At 45.1% G+C, this 19,776-nt stretch overlaps 1 protein-coding gene across 3 annotated transcripts in view; it reads left to right on the top strand.

Moving 5' to 3' along the window:
• LOC141103379 (potassium channel subfamily T member 2) overlaps positions 1 to 19,776 on the top strand; it is a 2,416,326-nt gene that overhangs the window by 780,977 nt on the left and 1,615,573 nt on the right. For all 3 annotated transcript variants that reach the window (XM_073592891.1, XM_073592890.1, XM_073592889.1), the window contains exons 5-6: positions 12,332 to 12,391; positions 16,232 to 16,306. In XM_073592891.1, coding sequence (XP_073448992.1) covers positions 12,332 to 12,391; positions 16,232 to 16,306 — 135 coding nt within the window. The remainder of the gene's footprint in view (positions 1 to 12,331; positions 12,392 to 16,231; positions 16,307 to 19,776) is intronic.

Genomic DNA, 19,776 nt, shown 5'->3' with positions numbered 1-19,776 from the left:
AGGCCCACCGTCCGCTCCCTGGGGAGTTGGCCTGACACGGGGGAGACAAGGGAGCAGAGGAGGAATCGCATCACCCTGAATACTCTACAATGTTAGAAAGGACCTTATAACGTCACAACTTCTGCGATAGTGGACAACCATCCTCTGAAGAAGACCCGGGAAGGGTCGAAACGCATCAGGATCTATACACACGATTTTTATTGTCCCACTTACATCGTATTGTATACTGCCCTTATCTACAGGCATCGTCTGTTGTTATCAAATTTTTAGGATTCAACTTTTGAGAAAACTTTGGTTGCCCTCTAATACATTGTGTTTTGCACTGGTTCTAATTGTAGGCTTTGTCCGTTGCAATTGTACGCCATATCCAGCTCATGTCCTGACTTAAACAGTCAGTATTCATTTCAGTGATTTTTTAATATGTTATTTATACTTTTTGTATCAATAAAATTGAATTTTTTCAACTATCCATACTGTACTTCATTGGCTGCTTTAAAGCCCCGATAGGGGGTTTTCGTATTTTTTCTTGCACTGTATGGGGTGTGCGGCCTATCCGTCTACACTCATGTGAGTGCTTTTTGTTGTTTGAACGAAAAATGTTCTTACAAGCTATCAGCGTGATCATTGAGGAGGAAGAGGATAAGTACTCAGGGATAGTCACTCAGCATCAGCATAGGCAGTCTTTGAAGGGATCTGAGATTTAAAAAAAAATTATTCGGTTACATCAGCATCAGGTGCTTGGTAGCTGGTGGTGATCCAAGACTGATTCATTTTTATGAAGGTCAGTCGATCGACCGAGTCGGTGGACAGACGCACCCTTTGATCGGTTACCACGCCTCCAGCAGCACTGAATGTGCGTTCCGAAAGAACGCTGGATGCAGGACAGGCCAGTAGCTCAATTGCATACTGTGCAAGCTCTGGCCAGTGATCCATCCTCAAGACCCAGTAACCCAGAGGATTTTCGGTGGGAAAGGTGTCCAAGTCAGATCTTGCCCCTAGGTATTCCTGCACCATGTAAAACAGACGCTGGCGAAGGTTGCTGGAACCGATCATACCTTGGGGCCGCGGACCAAAAAATTGAACGCATCGGTCAGACGGCCACCTTCTCCACCGCTCCTTCTTTGACTAACCGAAGCCTCAGCAACACGTTGTCCAGAAACAGGAGTTTGTAACCTCCCAGTCTCTGGGAACGCATTGCACAGACCTTTCTGCAAGGCCTCCCGAAGATGTTTTATCCTCTGCTCCCTCTGCGATGGCAAGATAAGGTCCGCAACCTTACCCTTGTAACGTGGATCAAGGAGGGTTGCCAGCCAGTATTGGTCCTTCTCCTTGATACCACGAATACGAGGATCCTTACGCAGGCTTTGCAGGATCAGGGAGGCCATGCAGCGTAGGTTTGCTGAGGCATTCGGTCCGGAGTCCTCTGGGTCACTAAGGACGACATGGTCCGCAGCCACCTCCTTCCAGCCACGTACAAGTCCATGTGTTTCTTGGGACTGATCCCTTAAAGACTGCTGCTGATGCTGAGTGCCAGGCTCCACCTCCATACTGACACAATCTTCCTCCTCCTCCTCCTTCTCCTCCTCCTCCTCCTCCTCTTCCTGTGTGATTGGCGGGCACGCAGGAACACTTTCTGGATAAAGGGGGCCTTGAGAGCTAAGGAAGTCCTCCTCTTCCTGCCTCTGTTCTGCCTCAAGTGCCCTGTCCATTATTCCACGCAGCGTGTGCTCCAACAGGTGGACAAGGGGGACAGTGTCACTGATGCATGCACTGTCACTGCTCACCATCCTCGTGGCCTCCTCAAATGGTGACAGGACAGTGCATGCATCCCTGATCATGGCCCACTGGCGTGGGGAAAAAAACCAAGCTCCCCTGACCCTGTCCTGGTGCCATAGTCGCACAGGTACTCATTGATGGCCCTCTGCTTCGTGTGCAGCCGCTGCAGCATGGCCAACGTTGAGTTCCACCTGGTGGGCATGTCACAGATTAGGCGGTTCTTGGGCAGGTTAAACTCCTTTTGGAGGTCCGCTAGCCGAGCACTGGCATTATATGACCGGCGGAAATGCACACAGACTTTCCTGGCCTGCCTCAGGACATCCTGTAAGCCCGGTACCTGCCCAAGAACCGCTGCACCACCAAGTTAAGGACGTGAGCCAAACAGGGCACATGGGTCATTTGTCCCTGTCGGAGGGCAGAGAGGAGGTTGGTGCCATTGTCGCAAACCACCATTCCTGCCTTAAGTTGGTGTGGCATCAACCACCTCTGAACCTGCCCCTGCAGAGCTGACAGAACCTCTGCCCCAGTGTGGCTCCTGTCCCCCAAGCACACCAGCTCAAGCACCGCATGGCATCTTTTGGCCTGCGTACTTGCGTAGCCCCTTGAACGGATACGGAGCACCGCTGGTTCCGAGGACAAAGCACAGGAAGAGGCCATGGAGGAAGAAGAAGAGGAGGGGGTGGAGGAGAGAGGTGTGTCACAATCATTAGCATTTTGGAGGCGTGGTGGCGGAACAACCTCCAACACTACTGCACCTTGTCCTGTATCCTTCCCAGCTGCTAGCAGAGTCACCCAATGCGCCCTGAAACTTAGGTAACATCCCTGTCCATGCCTGCTGGACCATGAGTCAGCGGTAATATGCACCTTACCGCTGACCACGCTGTCCAGCGAGGCATGGACATTGCCTTCCACATGCCGGTAGAGAGCCAGAATCGCCTTCCGTGAGAAAAAGTGGCATTTGGGTACCTGCCACTGAGGAACCGCACATTCCACAAACTCACAGAAGGGGGCAGAGTCTACCAACTGAAAAGGCAGCAGTTGAAGTGCTAACAATTTTGCCAAGCTAGCATTCAACCGCTGGGCATGTGGATGGCTGGGAGCAAACTTCTTTCGGCGGTGCAGCAGCTGGGGCAGGGAAATTTGCCTGGTACAATCTGACGTCGGTGTACCAAAAGCAGATTGCCCACAAGTACTTGGCTGTGACACACCTAATTCTACACCTTCATTCCTCTCAGTGCAGGTCTCAGAGAGGACTGAAGGTATAGTGGGGTTGGAGATCTCAGCTGATGAGGAGCAAGGAGAGGTCCTCTTTGTTCTTTGGTGTGGGTCTTTTAGATACGCTTGCCAACGAACTGCATTGCAGGTCAACATATGTCTGGTCAAGCATGTGGTACCCAAGCGGGAGATGTTTTGGCCACACGAGATACGCTTGAGACATATGTTGCAAATAGCAGCGGTGCGATCTGATGCACTCGTCTCAAAAAAGGCCCACACCAAAGAACTTTTTGAATAACAAGCAGAGACTGCAGCGCCCTGCACATTTGGAGTTTTGGGGTGTGATGCAGTCAATGTGCTGCCCTTAGGCTGGCCCCTGGAGGGCATCCTGCCTCGTTAGTGATGTGCCGCCTCCTCCTCCTCCTCCTCTCTCCTATCAGGCACTCACGTTGAGTCAGTGACCTCATCATCCCCTCCCTCCTCATCACTGGAGCAAACCTGGCAGTATGCTGCAGCAGGGGGAGCATGACTGCCAGATTTCTGTCCTTCTTGGGCACCCCCTCTGTCCGTGCTCATGTTACTGCCTTCATCGAGCTCAGTATCATCATCAGAGCCTTCCAAACGCTGGGCATCCTCCTGGAGCATGTACCCAACACTGTGGTCAAACAGTTCGAGGGACTCCTCAGGAGGTCATGGTGGGGCTAGGGAAGGAGTCACTGATGATATTGAGCCGAGGGAAGAGGCCGCTGCTTTGCCAGACAAAGTACCCTGGGCATGGGAGAGAGAGGATGAGGAGGATGAGGACGGCTTGGTCATCCACTCGACCAAGTCTTCCGCATGTTGCGGCTCAACACGGCCAGCTGCCGAAAAAAAGGCCAAGCGTGTCCCACGGCCACGTGCTGATGAGGATGCACCGCCTCCACGACCAGTACTAGACACAGAGCCTGCTTGCCCTCTCTTATTGGCTTGTGACTGTCTGCCTCTCCTTCTTGGCCTTCCAGACATACTAATGGCCTGTAGCTGCACTAAGCTGGGATTTATATATATATATATATATATATATATATATATATATATATATGTACTGATACTGCAGCTAGCAAAATCAACTGCCTGCCTGTAGTATGAGAACACCACCAACCTTCTACAGGTAGCTTTAGCTGAACACTGTGCAGAGCTCGCAAAAAACGAACTTGTAGCTTTTTTAGCTGCCTGCAGTAGTGATAGGATCAGGAAAACACCACCAACCTTCTACAGGTAGCTTTAGCTGAACACTGTGCAGAGCTCGCAAAAAAATAACTTGTAGGTTTAGCTGAACACTGTGAGGAGGACGCACCACACTAACTTTTAGTTTTAGCTGAACACTGTGAGCAGGACGCACCGCACTACCTTGTAGTTTTAGCTGAACACTGTGAGCAGGACGCACTGCACTAACTTGTAGCTTTAGATAAACACTGTGCAGAGGTCTCATTACACTAACTTGTAGTTTTAGCTGAACACTGTGAGCAGGACGCACCCCACAAACTTGTAGTTTTAGCTGAACACTGTGAGCAGGACGCACTGCACTAACTTGTAGCTTTAGATGAACACTGTGCAGAGGTCTCACTACACTAACTTGTAGCTTTAGCTGAACACTGTGAGCAGGACGCACTGCACTAACTTGTAGTTTTAGCTGAACACTGTGAGCAGGACGCACTGCACTAACTTGTAGTTTTAGCTGAACACTGTGAGCAGGAAGCACCCCACTAACTTGTAGTTTTAGCTGAACACTGTGAGCAGGACGAACCGCACTAACTTGTAGTTTTAGCTGAACACTGTGAGCAGGACGCACCCCACTAACTTGTAGTTTTAGCTGAACACTGTGAACAGGACGCACCGCACTAACTTGTAATTTTAGCTGAACACTGTGAGCAGGACGCACCGCACTAACTTGTAGTTTTAGCTGAACACTGTGAGCAGGACGCACCCCACTAACTTGTAGTTTTAGCTGAACACTGTGAGCAGGACGCACCGCACTAACGTGTAGTTTTAGCTGAACACTGTGAGCAGGACGCACCACACTAACTTGTAGTTTTAGCTGAACATTATGAGCAGGACGCACCGCACTAACTTGTAGTTTTAGCTGAACACTGTGAGCAGGACGCACTGCAATAACTTGTAGTTTTAGCTGAACACTGTGAACAGGACGCACCGCACTAACTTGTAGTTTTAGCTGAACACTGTGAGCAGGACGCACCCCACTAACTTGTAGTTTTAGCTGAACACTGTGAGCAGGACGCACCGCACTAACGTGTAGTTTTAGCTGAACACTGTGAGCAGGACGCACCGCACTAACTTGTAGTTGTAGCTGAACACTGTGAGCAGGACGCACCGCACTAACTTGTAGTGTTAGCTGAACACTGTGAGCAGGACGCACCGCACTAACTTGTAGTTTTAGCTGGACACTGTGAGCAAGACGCACCGCACTAACTTGTAGTTTTAGCTGAACATTGTTAGCAGGACGCACTGCACTAACTTGTAGCTTTAGATGAACACTGTGCAGAGGTCTCACTACACTAACTTGTAGTTTTAGCTGAACACTGTGAGCAGGACGCACCCCACTAACGTGTAGTTTTAGCTGAACACTGTGAGCAGGATGCACCGCACTAACTTGTAGTTTTAGCTGAACACTGTGAGCAGGACGCACCCCACTAACTTGTAGTTTTAGCTGAACACTGTGAACAGGACGCACCGCACTAACTTGTAGTTTTAGCTGAACACTGTGAGCAGGACGCACCCCACTAACTTGTAGTTTTAGCTGAACACTGTGAGCAGGACGCACCACACTAACGTGTAGTTTTAGCTGAACACTGTGAGCAGGACGCACCGCACTAACTTGTAGTTTTAGCTGAACACTGTGAGCAGGACGCACCGCACTAACTTGTAGTTTTAGCTGAACACTGTGAGCAGGACGCACTGCACTAACTTGTAGCTTTAGATAAACACTGTGCAGAGGTCTCGCTACACTAACTTGTAGTTTTAGCTGAACACTGTGAGCAGGATGCAGTGCACTAACTTGTAGCTTTATATGAACACTGTGCAGAGGTCTCACTACCCTAACTTGTAGTTTTAGCTGAACACTGTGAGCAGGACGCACCGCACTAACTTGTAGTTTTAGCTGAACACTGTGAGCAGGACGCACCGCACTAACTTGTAGTTTTAGCTGAACACTGTGAGCAAGACGCACTGCACTAACTTGTAGTTTTAGCTGAACACTGTTAGCAGGACGCACTGCACTAACTTGTAGGTTTAGATGAACACTGTGCAGAGGTCTCACTACACTAACTTGTAGTTTTAGCTGAACACTGTGAGCAGGACGCACTGCACTAACTTGTAGCTTTAGATGAACACTGTGCAGAGGTCTCACTACACTAAGTTGTAGTTTTAGCTGAACACTGTGAGCAGGATGCACCGCACTAACTTGTAGTTTTAGCTGAACACTGTGAGCAGGACGCACTGCACTAACTTGTAGTTTTAGCTGAACACTGTGAGCAGGACGCACCCCACTAACTTGTAGTTTTAGCTGAACACTGTGAGCACGACGCACCACACTAACTTGTAGTTTTAGCTGAACACTGTGAGCAGGACGCACCCCGCTAACTTGTAGTTTTAGCTGAACACTGTGAACAGGACGCACCGGACTAACTTGTAGTTTTAGCTGAACACTGTGAGCAGGACGCACCGCACTAACTTGTAGTTTTAGCTGAACACTGTGAGCAGGACGCACCCCACTAACTTGTAGTTTTAGCTGAACACTGTGAGCAGGACGCACCGCACTAACGTGTAGTTTTAGCTGAACACTGTGAGCAGGACGCACCGCACTAACTTGTAGTTTTAGCTGAACACTGTGAGCAGGACGCACCGCACTAACTTGTAGTTTTAGCTGAACACTGTGAGCAGGACGCACCGCACTAACTTGTAGTTTTAGCTGAACACTGTGAGCAGGACGCACTGCACTAACTTGTAGCTTTAGATAAACACTGTGCAGAGGTCTCGCTACACTAACTTGTAGTTTTAGCTGAACACTGTGAGCAGGATGCAGTGCACTAACTTGTAGCTTTATATGAACACTGTGCAGAGGTCTCACTACACTAACTTGTAGTTTTAGCTGAACACTGTGAGCAGGACGCACCACACTAACTTGTAGTTTTAGCTGAACACTGTGAGCAGGACGCACCGCACTAACTTGTAGTTTTAGCTGAACACTGTGAGCAGGACGCACCGCACTAACGTGTAGTTTTAGCTGAACACTGTGAGCAGGACGCACCGCACTAACTTGTAGTTTTAGCTGAGCACTGTGAACAGGACGCACCCCACTAACTTGTAGTTTTAGCTGAACACTGTGAGCAGGATGCAGTGCACTAACTTGTAGCTTTATATGAATACTGTGCAGAGGTCTCACTACACTAACTTGTAGTTTTAGCTGAACACTGTGAGCAGGACGCACCGCACTAACTTGTAGTTTTAGCTGAACACTGTGAGCAGGACGCACCGCACTAACTTGTAGTTTTAGCTGAACACTGTGAGCAGGACGCACCGCACTAACTTGTAGTTTTAGCTGAACACTGTGAGCAGGACGCACCGCACTAACTTGTAGTTTTAGCTGAACACTGTGAGCAGGACGCACTGCACTAACTTGTAGCTTTAGATGAACACTGTGCAGAGGTCTCGCTACACTAACTTGTAGTTTTAGCTGAACACTGTGAGCAGGACGCACCCCACTAACTTGTAGTTTTAGCTGAACACTGTGAGCAGGATGCAGTGCACTAACTTGTATCTTTAGATGAACACTGTGCAGAGGTCTCACTACACTAACTTGTAGTTTTAGCTGAACACTGTGAGCAGGACGCACCGCACTAACTTGTAGTTTTAGCTGAACACTGTGAGCAGGATGCACCGCACTAACTTGTAGTTTTAGCTGAACACTGTGAGCAGGACACACTGCACTAACTTGTAATTTTAGCTGAACACTGTGAGCAGGACGCACTGCACTAACTTGTAGCTTTAGATAAACACTGTGCAGAGGTCTCACTACACTAACTTGTAGTTTTAGCTGAACACTGTGAGCAGGACGCACCGCACTAACTTGTAGTTTTAGCTGAACACTGCGAGCAGGACGCACTGCACTAACTTGTAGTTTTAGCTGAACACTGTGAGCAGGACGCACTGCACTAACTTGTAGCTTTAGATGAACACTGTGAGCAGGATGCACTGCACTAACTTGTAGCTTTAGATGAACGCTGTGCAGAGGTCTCACTACACTAACTTGTAGTTTTAGCTGAACACTGTGAGCAGGACGCACCGCACTAACTTGTAGTTTTAGCTGAACACTGTGAGCAGGACGCACCACACTAACTTGTAGTTTTAGCTGAACACTGTGAGCAGGACGCACCCCACTAACTTGTAGTTTTAGCTGAACACTGTGAGAAGGATGCACCCCACTAACTTGTAGGTTTAGCTGAACACTGTGAGCAGGACGCACTGCACTAACTGTAAATAGTCTAGCTGCCTGACTGTGGTACTAATAGGATCAAAAGAACACTAGCAATTTTCTTCAGGTAGCTGTATATACTGTAACAAGACAAGCCTGCCTGTCAGTAAGAAGATAACAGGAACGGATCTAGCTGAACACTGTGAGCAGGACGCACTTCACTAACTGTAAATAGTCTAGCTGCCTGACTGTGGTACTAATAGGATCAAAAGAACACCAGCAATTTTCTTCAGGTAGCTGTAAATACTGTAACAAGACAAGCCTGCCTGTCAGTAAGAAGATAACTGCAACGGATCTAGCTAAACTGAATACAGTGTATATATATATATATATATATATATATATATATATATATATATATATATACAACACCTGGGATGCATATATATATATACACAATACACTTTAAGTGCAGCTAACTCACTGATTGTCCTGCCTAATCTATCTAACTCAAATGAAATGACACTGTCTCTCTGTCTATCTATCGCTCTTTCAACTCTGGAACACACACTACACAGGGCCGCCGTGCAGGTGGCCTTATATAGTGTGGGGCGTGTTCTAAACCCCCTGGCCATAATTGGCCAAAGCCACCGTGGCTTTGGCCAATTACAGCTCTCTCTACTGACGGCACTGTGATTGGCCAAGCATGCGGGTCATAGTGCATGCTTGGCCAATCATCAGCCAGCAATGCACTGCGATGCCGCAGTAAATTATGGGCCGTGACGCGCCACGCGAATTTGGCGCGAATGGCCCATATCGTTCGCAATTCGGCGAACGGGCGAACAGACGATGTTCGAGTCGAACATGGGTTCGACTCGAACACGAAGCTCATCCCTAGTCACACTATATGGTCATATAGTGCCAAGCCCACTTACTGCGTCAAAGTACCCCAATTGGTGGGTCCTACCCTAGTAATAGAATGAAAGATCCTGCGTCTCAACTATGGGAGCCAAACTCCTCTATGTGGGAGAACTGAAGGAGATTCCTCCTATGCACTGGTGGCCACTAATATGAGGTAATGAGGTGGGAGAGGGGTGCTCCAGCCCTTTTTTTGGACTGGAGCACCCCTCCCCCACCTCATTACCTCATATTAGTGGCAACCAGTGCATAGGAGGAATCCCTTTAGTTCTCCCACATAGAGGAGTTTGGCTCCCATGGTTGAGACCCAGGATCTTTCATTCTATTAGTAGGGTAGGACCCACTAATTGGGGTACTTTGATGCAGTAAGTAGGCTTAGCACTATATGACCATAATGACCATATAGTGCAGGGGTCTTCAAACTGCGGCCCTCCAGGTGTTCAGGAACTACAATTCCCATCATGCCTAGTCATGTCTGTGAATGTCAGAGTTTTACAATGCCTCATGGGATGTGTAGTTCTGCAACAGCTGGAGGGCCGTAGTTTGAGGATCCCTGATATAGTGTGACCAAACCCCCGTATTTCTTTGAATATGTTCAGGTGTTTTTAACTAGCCTTGCAGGATAAATGTCTTTCTTGAATGTGTGCGCTGTAATCTGTTTTGTATTATGGCAGACACGTCGGACAATTTTGGCACGATTTTGGGATCATTCACATTTATACAGCGATCAGTGCGATTAAAATTGCATTGATTACTGTGTAAATGTGACTGGCAGTGAAGGGGTTAACACTAGGTGGCGCTGTAGTGGTTAAATGTGCCCTAGGGATGTGTTCTAACTGTAGGGGGGATGGGCTAGCTGTGACACATCAATGATCATAGCTCCCGATCACAGGGAGTTATGATCAGTGACATTGTCACTAGGCAGAACAGGGAGATGCTTGTTTACATTAGCATCTCCCCATTCTTCCTCTCCGTGAGACAATCGTGGGTATCCCAAGGCCCGACTCACAGGCGCGCACGCGATGGCATGGCGGCAAATTCAAAGGGATGTACAGGTACGCCCATTTGCCCAGCTGTGCCATTCTGCCGACGTACATTGGCGTGCGCCAGTCGGGAGCCGGTTAAAGTCCCAAATTCCCCAACCAATTCCCTCTTTTTACGTTTACCAGCAGCAGTGTACATGAGGCTTAAAGTAAAATATTTTTCAACAATTTCACCTACAGTAACACTGCAGCTAAATAAAGTACTCGTTGTCACATTTTCCTTAAAGGGGTTGTAAAGGCAGAATGTGTGATCGTGCGGCCTTAAAGGAGTTGTAAACCCTCATGGTTTTTCACCTTAATGCATTTTATGCATTAAGATAAAAAGCTGTCTGTGTACAGCAGCCACAACAGCCCCCCCTAGTAATTACCTGAGCCCCATGTCTGTCCAGCAATATCCATGAGTGCCTCGGCCATCCGTGACTCTCTCTCCAGATTTGCTGAGACACAGAAGCGGGTGCCAATAGCTCTCAGTTATCCAATCAGATGAGAGGGGGTGGGGCCAAACCGGGGCTCAGTGTCTGAAAGGACACGGAGCTGCAGCTTATTTACACAGCAAACAAGCTGTTTGCTGTGGGGGCACTCAACAGGAGGGAGGGGCCAGGAGAATCGAAGAAGGACCCAAGAAGAGAAGGATCTGGGCTGCCCTGTACAAAACCAACTGCACAGAGCAGGTAAGTATAACATGTTTAGTATTTTTATAGAAAAAAAAAAACTGAGACTTTACAATCACTTTAGTTTAAGACAAAAAAAAAAAAACTTATGCTAAGCTATTTAATAATGGAAACATTCCATGCATTAAGGTGAAAAACCTTCTGCTGCAGCCCCCAGTGCCCCCGTTTTACTTACCTGAACTTGGTTTTCTTCTCCCTGGGACGAGCACATCAGCTCTAGCTGGTGTCTCATGTATTGATTGGATAGATTGATAGCAGAGCAGCCATTGGCTCCCACTGCTGTCAATCGAATCCAATGGCGCGAGCGCCGGGGCCGAATACTGCTTTCTGTGCCTATGGACTCAAAAGCAGGACTCGGGACAGCACGGGTGTCCACCAAAGGAGAGTGCTTCTCTGACGTGGGCACTTGATGTGTGGAGGAGCTACCAGCGCCGATGAGGGACCCCAGAAGAGGAGGATTGGGGCCACTCTGTGCAAAACCTGCACAGTGGAGGTAAGTATGACATGTTTTTTATTTAATAAAAAAACACACACAAGGGTTTAGCAACCCTTTAATACTATGGTAAGGTGATAACTGAAAAGTGACAATAAATGACTATAAATGTAAACATGTCATAAAGATAAAGCGCCAGTGCTAAATAAATAATTGAACTAATATATTAATAAATAATGCAAAAAAGTCCAATACAATAGAATATGAATAATAAAAATTCTGCTCGGCTGCCTGAAACTTCCCTCCTCATTGGATGAGATAGCAGCGCAGTGCCATAGGCTCCAGCTGCTGTCAATCAAAGTCAGTCAGCCAATGAGGAGAGAAAGGGGGCATGGTTGGGCCGCGGCTCCATGTCTGAATGGACATAGGGAGCTGTGGCTCAGCTCGGGTGCCCCCATAGCAAGCTGCTTGCTGTGGGGGCACTCAGCAGGAGGGACGGACCAGGAGCACTGAAAAGGGACTGGAGAAGAGGAGGATCTGGGCTGCTCTGTGCAAAACCACTACACAGAGGAGGTAAGTATAATGTTTGTTATTTTTAACTAAAAAAACTAGACTATACAATCACTTTAAACAATTTTGATAGCTATTTTTTACCTAGGGAAATATAAAAAAAAAGTTTATTCATTTAATAACAACAGTTCTGATGCACAGTATGTCTATGATAACATTTTAAGTTCTTTCTTTCTATTATCATTCCTTCCTGTAAAGAATAATTTTTTTTTTTTTTTTCCAATCTATTTCTCAGGTTACAGTAGCTCTGATCAGCATTTTTGAAACAATACTGCTCATTTATCTAAGTTACAAGGTAAGTTCTGTTTTTAAATGTACTCATATATATGATCATATAAATTACATCATAGGATCATCTACATTTTGAACACTGGACCAGTGAAGAGCGATACGTTTTTTCTCTTTTGCTTCTTATAGCAGAACACCAAGTTGTTATAGAAAATTATATAATGAATACAATGCAATAGAGGTAAAGTGAAGGAAAAAAAAAGCTTTGTGGGAACATTTTATTCACAAAAATATACTAAGCTGTGTATGAACTGTTATTCCTCCCTACTCTCCTACTCTAGGGAAGAACAACAGTTCATAACAGTCCAGTTGAGCCAAGTGTTGCTAAAGCTGTTATCACCAACCATACCACACTTTTAGCAAAGACCTGGGCTTGTCAGAAAGTCATGGTACTTATAAAGTAGTGGAGGTACAGAGTGGTGTTCCTGTCATGGGAATTTCAATACATATCTGTTTTTGTAACAGACCTGTGTAGTGAAAGTCTTAGGCTGGCTATACACGGTTCAAATCTTGGCCTGTTCAGTAGGTACTGTCCGAGATTCAAACCTTTAGTGGGCAGGCTGAATGTACCAAGTTGATAGATTGATCAACTTGTGTATAACCAGGCTACCGGATTATTTTGCGATTGTCACTAGCAGCCGCTATAACTGCTATCGATAATCACTGTCTTCTCCCGGCAGGGACAGCTTCCCCCGCCCCTGCCTCCCCGCTGGGAGCAGACAATTGCTCAGCAGGAGGGATTCCCCTGTCAGTGCTGTCTGTGTTGATGGGGGAATCATGGAAATGTATTTTCTGCAACCTGTGGTTGCAGGATAGAAATTCTCATGGTGTGTGGCCTGCCTTAGTCAGAAGATGTGGGACTTTTATACAGTAACAATATAATCTCCCTTTAACCCTTTATAAATTACCATTTACAAGCTCCAAGTGTGTTAGTCATTTGTTCTCATCTCTTTAGGTTTACATATATATGAAATGAAAGTGGAAATCAGATTGCTGTTGGTCTTACAAGATTAGGCCAAAATCAAATGTCCATTCACAGAATAAAAAATGTACAATTTAGTAGAGTACTCTACAGTAATCAGCACATTAGAGGTGATGTGCTTAGTGTTTTGTGTAGCTTAAAGCGATTGACATAAGTCGGCAATATTTTCGGAATAGTATCATTATAGAAAAAAAACAAAAATAAGAGGGAGAAAGAGGGAGAGGGAGGAAGAAGATAGAGAAGAAAAGGGATGTAAGCAAACCATGTCCCCTATCCACCATCTAGGACATGAGCCTCCCACAACCATCATCTATACACAAAACCAGGCATGTATTAGGCACTAAAAATAATTAGATGGGATTTTCCATAATGTGCAATGGTTCCCAGGGTTCCCAGATCTTGTTATATTTGTCAGTGTTATTAATAGTAGCTGTAAGATATTCTATTCTTTCAACATCCCGAATCCCCAGTATAGATTTTAAGGGGGACTTCACAGTAAAAAAGGAATGATGTGGGGTTTCCCTGAATTCCATACTAGACCCTCTAATTATTGTAGGGGTTTTAAGGGGGAAACCCACATAAAAAAACAAGAAAAATGTGTGTGGTCCCCCCAAACCAGACTCTCATGTGAGCATTCAGCCTGCTTGGCCAGGAAGGGGGGGGGGGGTTGAGCGTTCTGTTGACTCTTTAAAACCATACTAGGCCATATGCCCTCAACATAGGGTGTACTCATGTTATTGAGGACAAGAACCTCTTCCCCACAACCCTGGCCTGGTGGTTGTGGGGGTCTTTGAAATGTGGAAGTCACCTTTAAAAATAAGGAGGCCCCCAAATACTGCCCCCCATGTGAATGAGTAGTGGTTATATAGAACCCCAACTTATTCACAAAAAAAAAGTCAAAAGCAAATAAGCAAACGCAAACAAATCCCCACAATGTAAATCCACCATCAAACACATTGTTCAGTGATGTTGATCCATGTCAATCATGATGCTCAAAGTGGAAGAATAAAAAAAAAAAACTGCCACCCAGCTGACACGTGCAAACCTGTTGGTTGGCTCCCAGCGGATGCCATATCCAGGGTGCCACTCCGGCAATATAAGCAAAGGGATGGGGTCTCTGGGTCCAGTTATTGACCATATATAGACATAACCATATTTGGTCACAGATGCCATTGACCAAAATGTGTGGGTTAATGAAGCTAAACTGCTGCCAAAAATGCTGCCTGGCTTTCTCTGGCCTCAAAATTCCCAAAGTTACTAGCCCAAAACAATAATTCAACTAGTGAAGTCAGCACATCTGATGTGCATGCTTGATTTGGGTCAGTGATTTACGTAGTATTAAAGACAATTAACAAATATTACAGCCAGACAAAGGGAATGTTCAAATAAGGAATATGGAGGCTGCCAATGCTGAGCTCTTTTTGAACATTCTACTTGCCTGCCTGTCTCTGGCCTCATTGTTATTTGAGCCACTGCACTGACCCAAAACAAGCATGCAGAAAGTGAAGTCAGGGAAATGGCAGAACTCCTGATCTGCATGCCTGTTGCAGGTCATTGACTATAGCACAGAAGCCTCTGGATCTACTTAACAGCTAGGCAATTATAAAAAGAAAGTTCAGCCTCTGTAATTTCTCAATACAGATTTCCTTTAATCAGTTTTAATCCTATTATTGAACAAAGCTTAACATTTCATCCAGTCTGCATCCCATTCCAATCTTTTTCTGGTTGCTAATTCACTTGCAACAATGAATTTGTAATAGAATGAAAATAATCAGATCTGCTTTTTACTGAATACAATTCAGAAGCCAGTGAAAGAAAATTTGCAGTGTGTACTTTAATAAAACAGTGGAAGAAGATAAGAGAAAGAAAAAAAAAACTTACGACTAGCATTTACATGTAAAAAGAGGCATATAGAAGACCTATATTGTGCAACACATTTCATCCAGATTTCAGAAAGTTTGGATTCATTGAAAATGGCCCTTGCTGCACTCACTAACACTGGCATAATGTGGCCTCCTGAGACTATTCTAAGCAGTAAATCGCAGTGCAGATCTATCTGGTACCTGCTTACTAAGTCCACTTAAGCACAGTCTAAATTCCTAAGCCCTGATGAAGGGGGAGGGGGGTGTTTGGCACCAAAAAAAAAAAAATTTCTGCTATAAATCTATTTTAGTATTAAAAACCTGGACACTTGGATATTGGTTTGGTGCTCACTTTTGACTGTATGTAGTTAGAATGCACTGAATAGCATTGTCAAACTCTGAAGCCTATTGTATTGTAAATTCATATTTAACCACAAAACAGCTATAGCAGGATAGTAGGTGTCTGTGACTTCAGTTGGGCTTCAGACAACTAGAGTAAGCTCTAAATACTAAATAACAATCTTGTGCAATGGGACAGCTATTATAAGCTTTAACTGTGCTTAATTTTATATTAAAGGAAATCTGTCATAAGAAAATTTTTCTGACCATGATTAGTATTTGTTTCATTTTTTTATTATTATTATTATTATTATAGAAAATAATTTTCACTTAGAGAGGACTGTTAAAAAAGAACCCCTTGGTTGTCAAATATGCTAGATACTCCACTGGTTATAAGAGCATTGAAGCTACTTGGAAAGATCTTGGCACCAAAATTCTATGGTTGAATGCTTTCACTACTAAAAAATATAGTACTGAAATCATCACATTAAAATGAAATGATTTGATGAAATGTAATTTTTACATAATAGGTTTTATTCATAAGTAATATAGACATAGCTCTACTCATCTAATATATGTACAGTAGATATGTAGTACTTCTGGAATCCTTATACTTTTTACATGTTCATGATATTTTATAGATATTTTCTGTTTTTTTCTAAAGGGAAACATATGGGAACAAATTTTGCGAATACCTTTCATATTAGAAATTATTAATACTGTACCCTTTATCATTACGGTAAGTAGAAGTTAGACTAAATTCTGTAGAAGTATATTATATCTGTAGGATGCAATTTTTTTTTGTTTCATTATTCATACAAATGCCAAGAATAATTCCTGTATTGCTTAAAAAATGTGTGAAATGTAATTTTATATGTATTTCTTATGATCATTAGCTCAATTTAGTGGTCATTGTGTTATTTTAAGACAATACCACACTATGACCACTAGATTGAGCTGGCAATAATAGGAAATAAAAAAGTATTAAAAACATTACATATATTATTTGTGTAGCACCTTCTTAGATAGGTGCTAGGAAAGTTAGATAATTTACTTATCAAAAACATACGCAAAAACTTAAGTTTCCACACTGTAGGCAGTGAGGTTATAATTCCGGGGAAGATAAAAGCATAGTTTGGCTTGCTGAACCCAGTGAGCTGTGATTGTTTAGTTAGGCCTGATCTGTGTGCTCTGCTGCTGCCAGTCTGCTGGATTACTCCCTCTGTATCAAGGTAACTTGGGAAGTTTCTGGAAGATAGGAGTGGAACTATGCAGACAGCAGCATGAATATTGATACAGCCCCAGCCTATCCTAGAGTGGCAGGTTCTGAAATCATGCTGGGAGATTGTATTTTTTCTGAGAGCACACAGAGCTACATGAGGGAGGAATGCTGAGAACCAGGTGCTTGGAAGAAACTGACTGAGGGGAACTGTCTGCCATAGATCTGTCTGGTATCACTGGTGGGCATAGCTTGGAAGATTGGAAGGAACTCCATCTGTCCTGGGGCCTTGTGAGTAGAAACATTGCAAGATCTTTGGGACCTTGTGCTTTAGCTAAACCTCTGAAGCCTTATTATAGTCAGCTGTGGGTCTATTACAGGGGACACTGGCTGGTGTTCTGAAAAGCTCTGTCCATGCATCTTCCTACTTAAAGAGACTTAAGCTGAAGTCTACTGTTTGTTAAAAACCCATATTTCATCATAGCTTGCCCTAAAGGAAAAGTCCTCAGTTGTACATAGTTCTTATCTTTGGTGTATCCCACCACTTCCCTCATAAGTTCACCTTTCAAGAAAAAATAATTTACATTTTTTTTAAAAAATTTGCATTTATTATTTTTATTTTATTAGGAGCCTGTAAAGCATTGCACCCATGATCAGCAGATTGTGGGTGCAATTCCAGGCTCCTGCAGACTGTCAGCATAGCTGTCTGCCCACACCTCGTACAGGGAGGCCATTACTGAATGCGGGAATACAAGAAGCATCAATGAACTACCTACCTTATCAGAACCCTGGTGTTTCATTTAGAACTACAAGCCTTCAGCCGCAATGGCTGATGGTAGTCATAGTTCCCACATTCACAGTACTCTGTGAATGAATGACATGGCTGGGTGGCCAGGTCCCCGCCCTGCTGTCATAATTAGAAGGGGAATCAGGGGGAGAATACAGGAACTGGAACATGTTACATGTTCCACACTAAAAATGGGTGGAACATGTAATGTTTCCAAAAGTGAATGTATCCTTTAAATGTGCTAGTATATGTGCTCTTTACGGACACAGTCTATCACAAATGTAAACAAAGACCGGTAACTCTTGTTAGCGGCAGGGTGGATACAAATTAGATTTTTTTAAATTTAAATCTGATTTTTTTATTTAGATCGGATTTTTTTGAGTCTCATCAAATTTATTTTGATAAAATGCTTTTGGAGTAAAAATCTATCTAAAGATAGTTTTCTTTTTAAGATACATTAATAATTGAGTTTATTCAGCATGAAATGGAGCTTAGTTTTGTAGCATGAGGCTGTATATTTTGCAATATTTAAATTTTTTGCTAAACTCATTCAATGAATCTAAGCTCTGCAAGCTGAGATAACATGCACTGTATTGATGCATTCACACAATTTCACAGAAACCACGGGATAAAACAAAGTTCAGGAATATTTCTTTATCCCATTGTTTTGCAAATCTATGTACACTACAAACTGTATGATTGAATCGGTTCTGATATCGCTGTTTATTAACCACTTGACGACCGCCTCACGCTAATATACGTCAGCAGAATGGCACGGGCAGGCAAAATCACATACCTGGTACGTGATTGCCTTCCTGCGGGTGGGGGGTCCGATCGGACCCCCCCCGGTGCCTGAGGCGGTCGCCTTTGGTCTGGCAGCGATCAGAGATGAGGGGGAGGCCATCCGATTGTGGCCCCCCCTTGCGATCGCTCCCAGCCAATGAGATGCTTCCCCTGCCTCTGTGTAGTACACAGAGGCAGAGGATGTGATGTCATCTCTCCTCGGCTCGGCAGTTTCCGTTCCGGCGCCGAGGAGAGAAGACTGAAATGTGAGTGCACACACATCACAGTAGAACATGCCAGGCACACATAACACCCCCCTTTACCCCCCGATCCCCCCCTAATCACCCCCCCGTCACACTGACACCAAGCAGTTTTTTTTTTCTGATTACTGCATGGTGTCAGTTTGTGACAGTTACTGTGTTAGGGCAGTGAGTGTTAGCCCCCTGTAGGTCTAGGGTACCCCCCTAACCCCCCCTAATAAAGTTTTAACCCCTTGATCACCCCCCATCGCCAGTGTCGCTAAGCGATCATTTTTCTGATCGCTGTATTAGTGTCCCTGGTGACGCTAGTTAGGGCCGTAAATATTTAGGTTCGCCGTCAGCGTTTTATAGCGACAGGGACCCCCATATACTATCTTATAAATGTTTTAACCCCTTGATTGCCCCCTAGTTAACCCTTTCACCACTGATCACCGTATAACTGTTACGGGTGACGCTGGTTAGTTCGTTTATTTTTTATAGTGTCAGGGCACCCGTCGTTTATTACCGAATAAAGGTTTAGCCCCCTGATCGCTCGTCGGTGATATGCGTCACCCCAGGTAGATTAGCTCCAGTACCGCTAACACCCACGCACGCAGCATACGTCTCCCTTAGTGGTATAGTATCTGAACGCATCAATATCTGATCCGATCAGATCTATACTAGCGTCCCCAGCAGTTTAGGGTTCCCAAAAATGCAGTGTTAGCGGGATCAGCCCAGATACCTGCTAGCACCTGCGTTTTGCCCCTCTGCCCGGCCCAGCCCAGCCCACCCAAGTGCAGTATCGATCGATCACTGTCACTTACAAAACACTAAACGCATAACTGCAGCGTTCGCAGAGTCAAGCCTGATCCCTGCGATCGCTAACAGTTTTTTGGTAGCATTTTGGTGAACTGGTAAGCACAAGCCCCAAGCAGCGTCAGGTTAGCGCCAGTAGCGCTAACACCCACGCACGCACCGTACACCTCCCTTAGTGGTATAGTATCTGAACAGATCAATATCTGATCCGATCAGATCTATACTAGCGTCCCCAGCAGTTTAGGGTTTCCAAAAATGCAGTGTTAGAGGGATCAGCCCAGATACCTGCTAGCACCTGCGTTTTGCCCCTCCGCCCGGCCCAGCCCAGCCCAGCCCACCCAAGTGCAGTATCGATCGATCGATCA

Source organism: Aquarana catesbeiana, linkage group LG07 (genome assembly GCF_042186555.1).
Source record: "Aquarana catesbeiana isolate 2022-GZ linkage group LG07, ASM4218655v1, whole genome shotgun sequence".
Classification (NCBI taxonomy): domain Eukaryota; kingdom Metazoa; phylum Chordata; class Amphibia; order Anura; family Ranidae; genus Aquarana; species Aquarana catesbeiana.
This window is presented reverse-complemented; position numbering and strand designations above follow the sequence as displayed.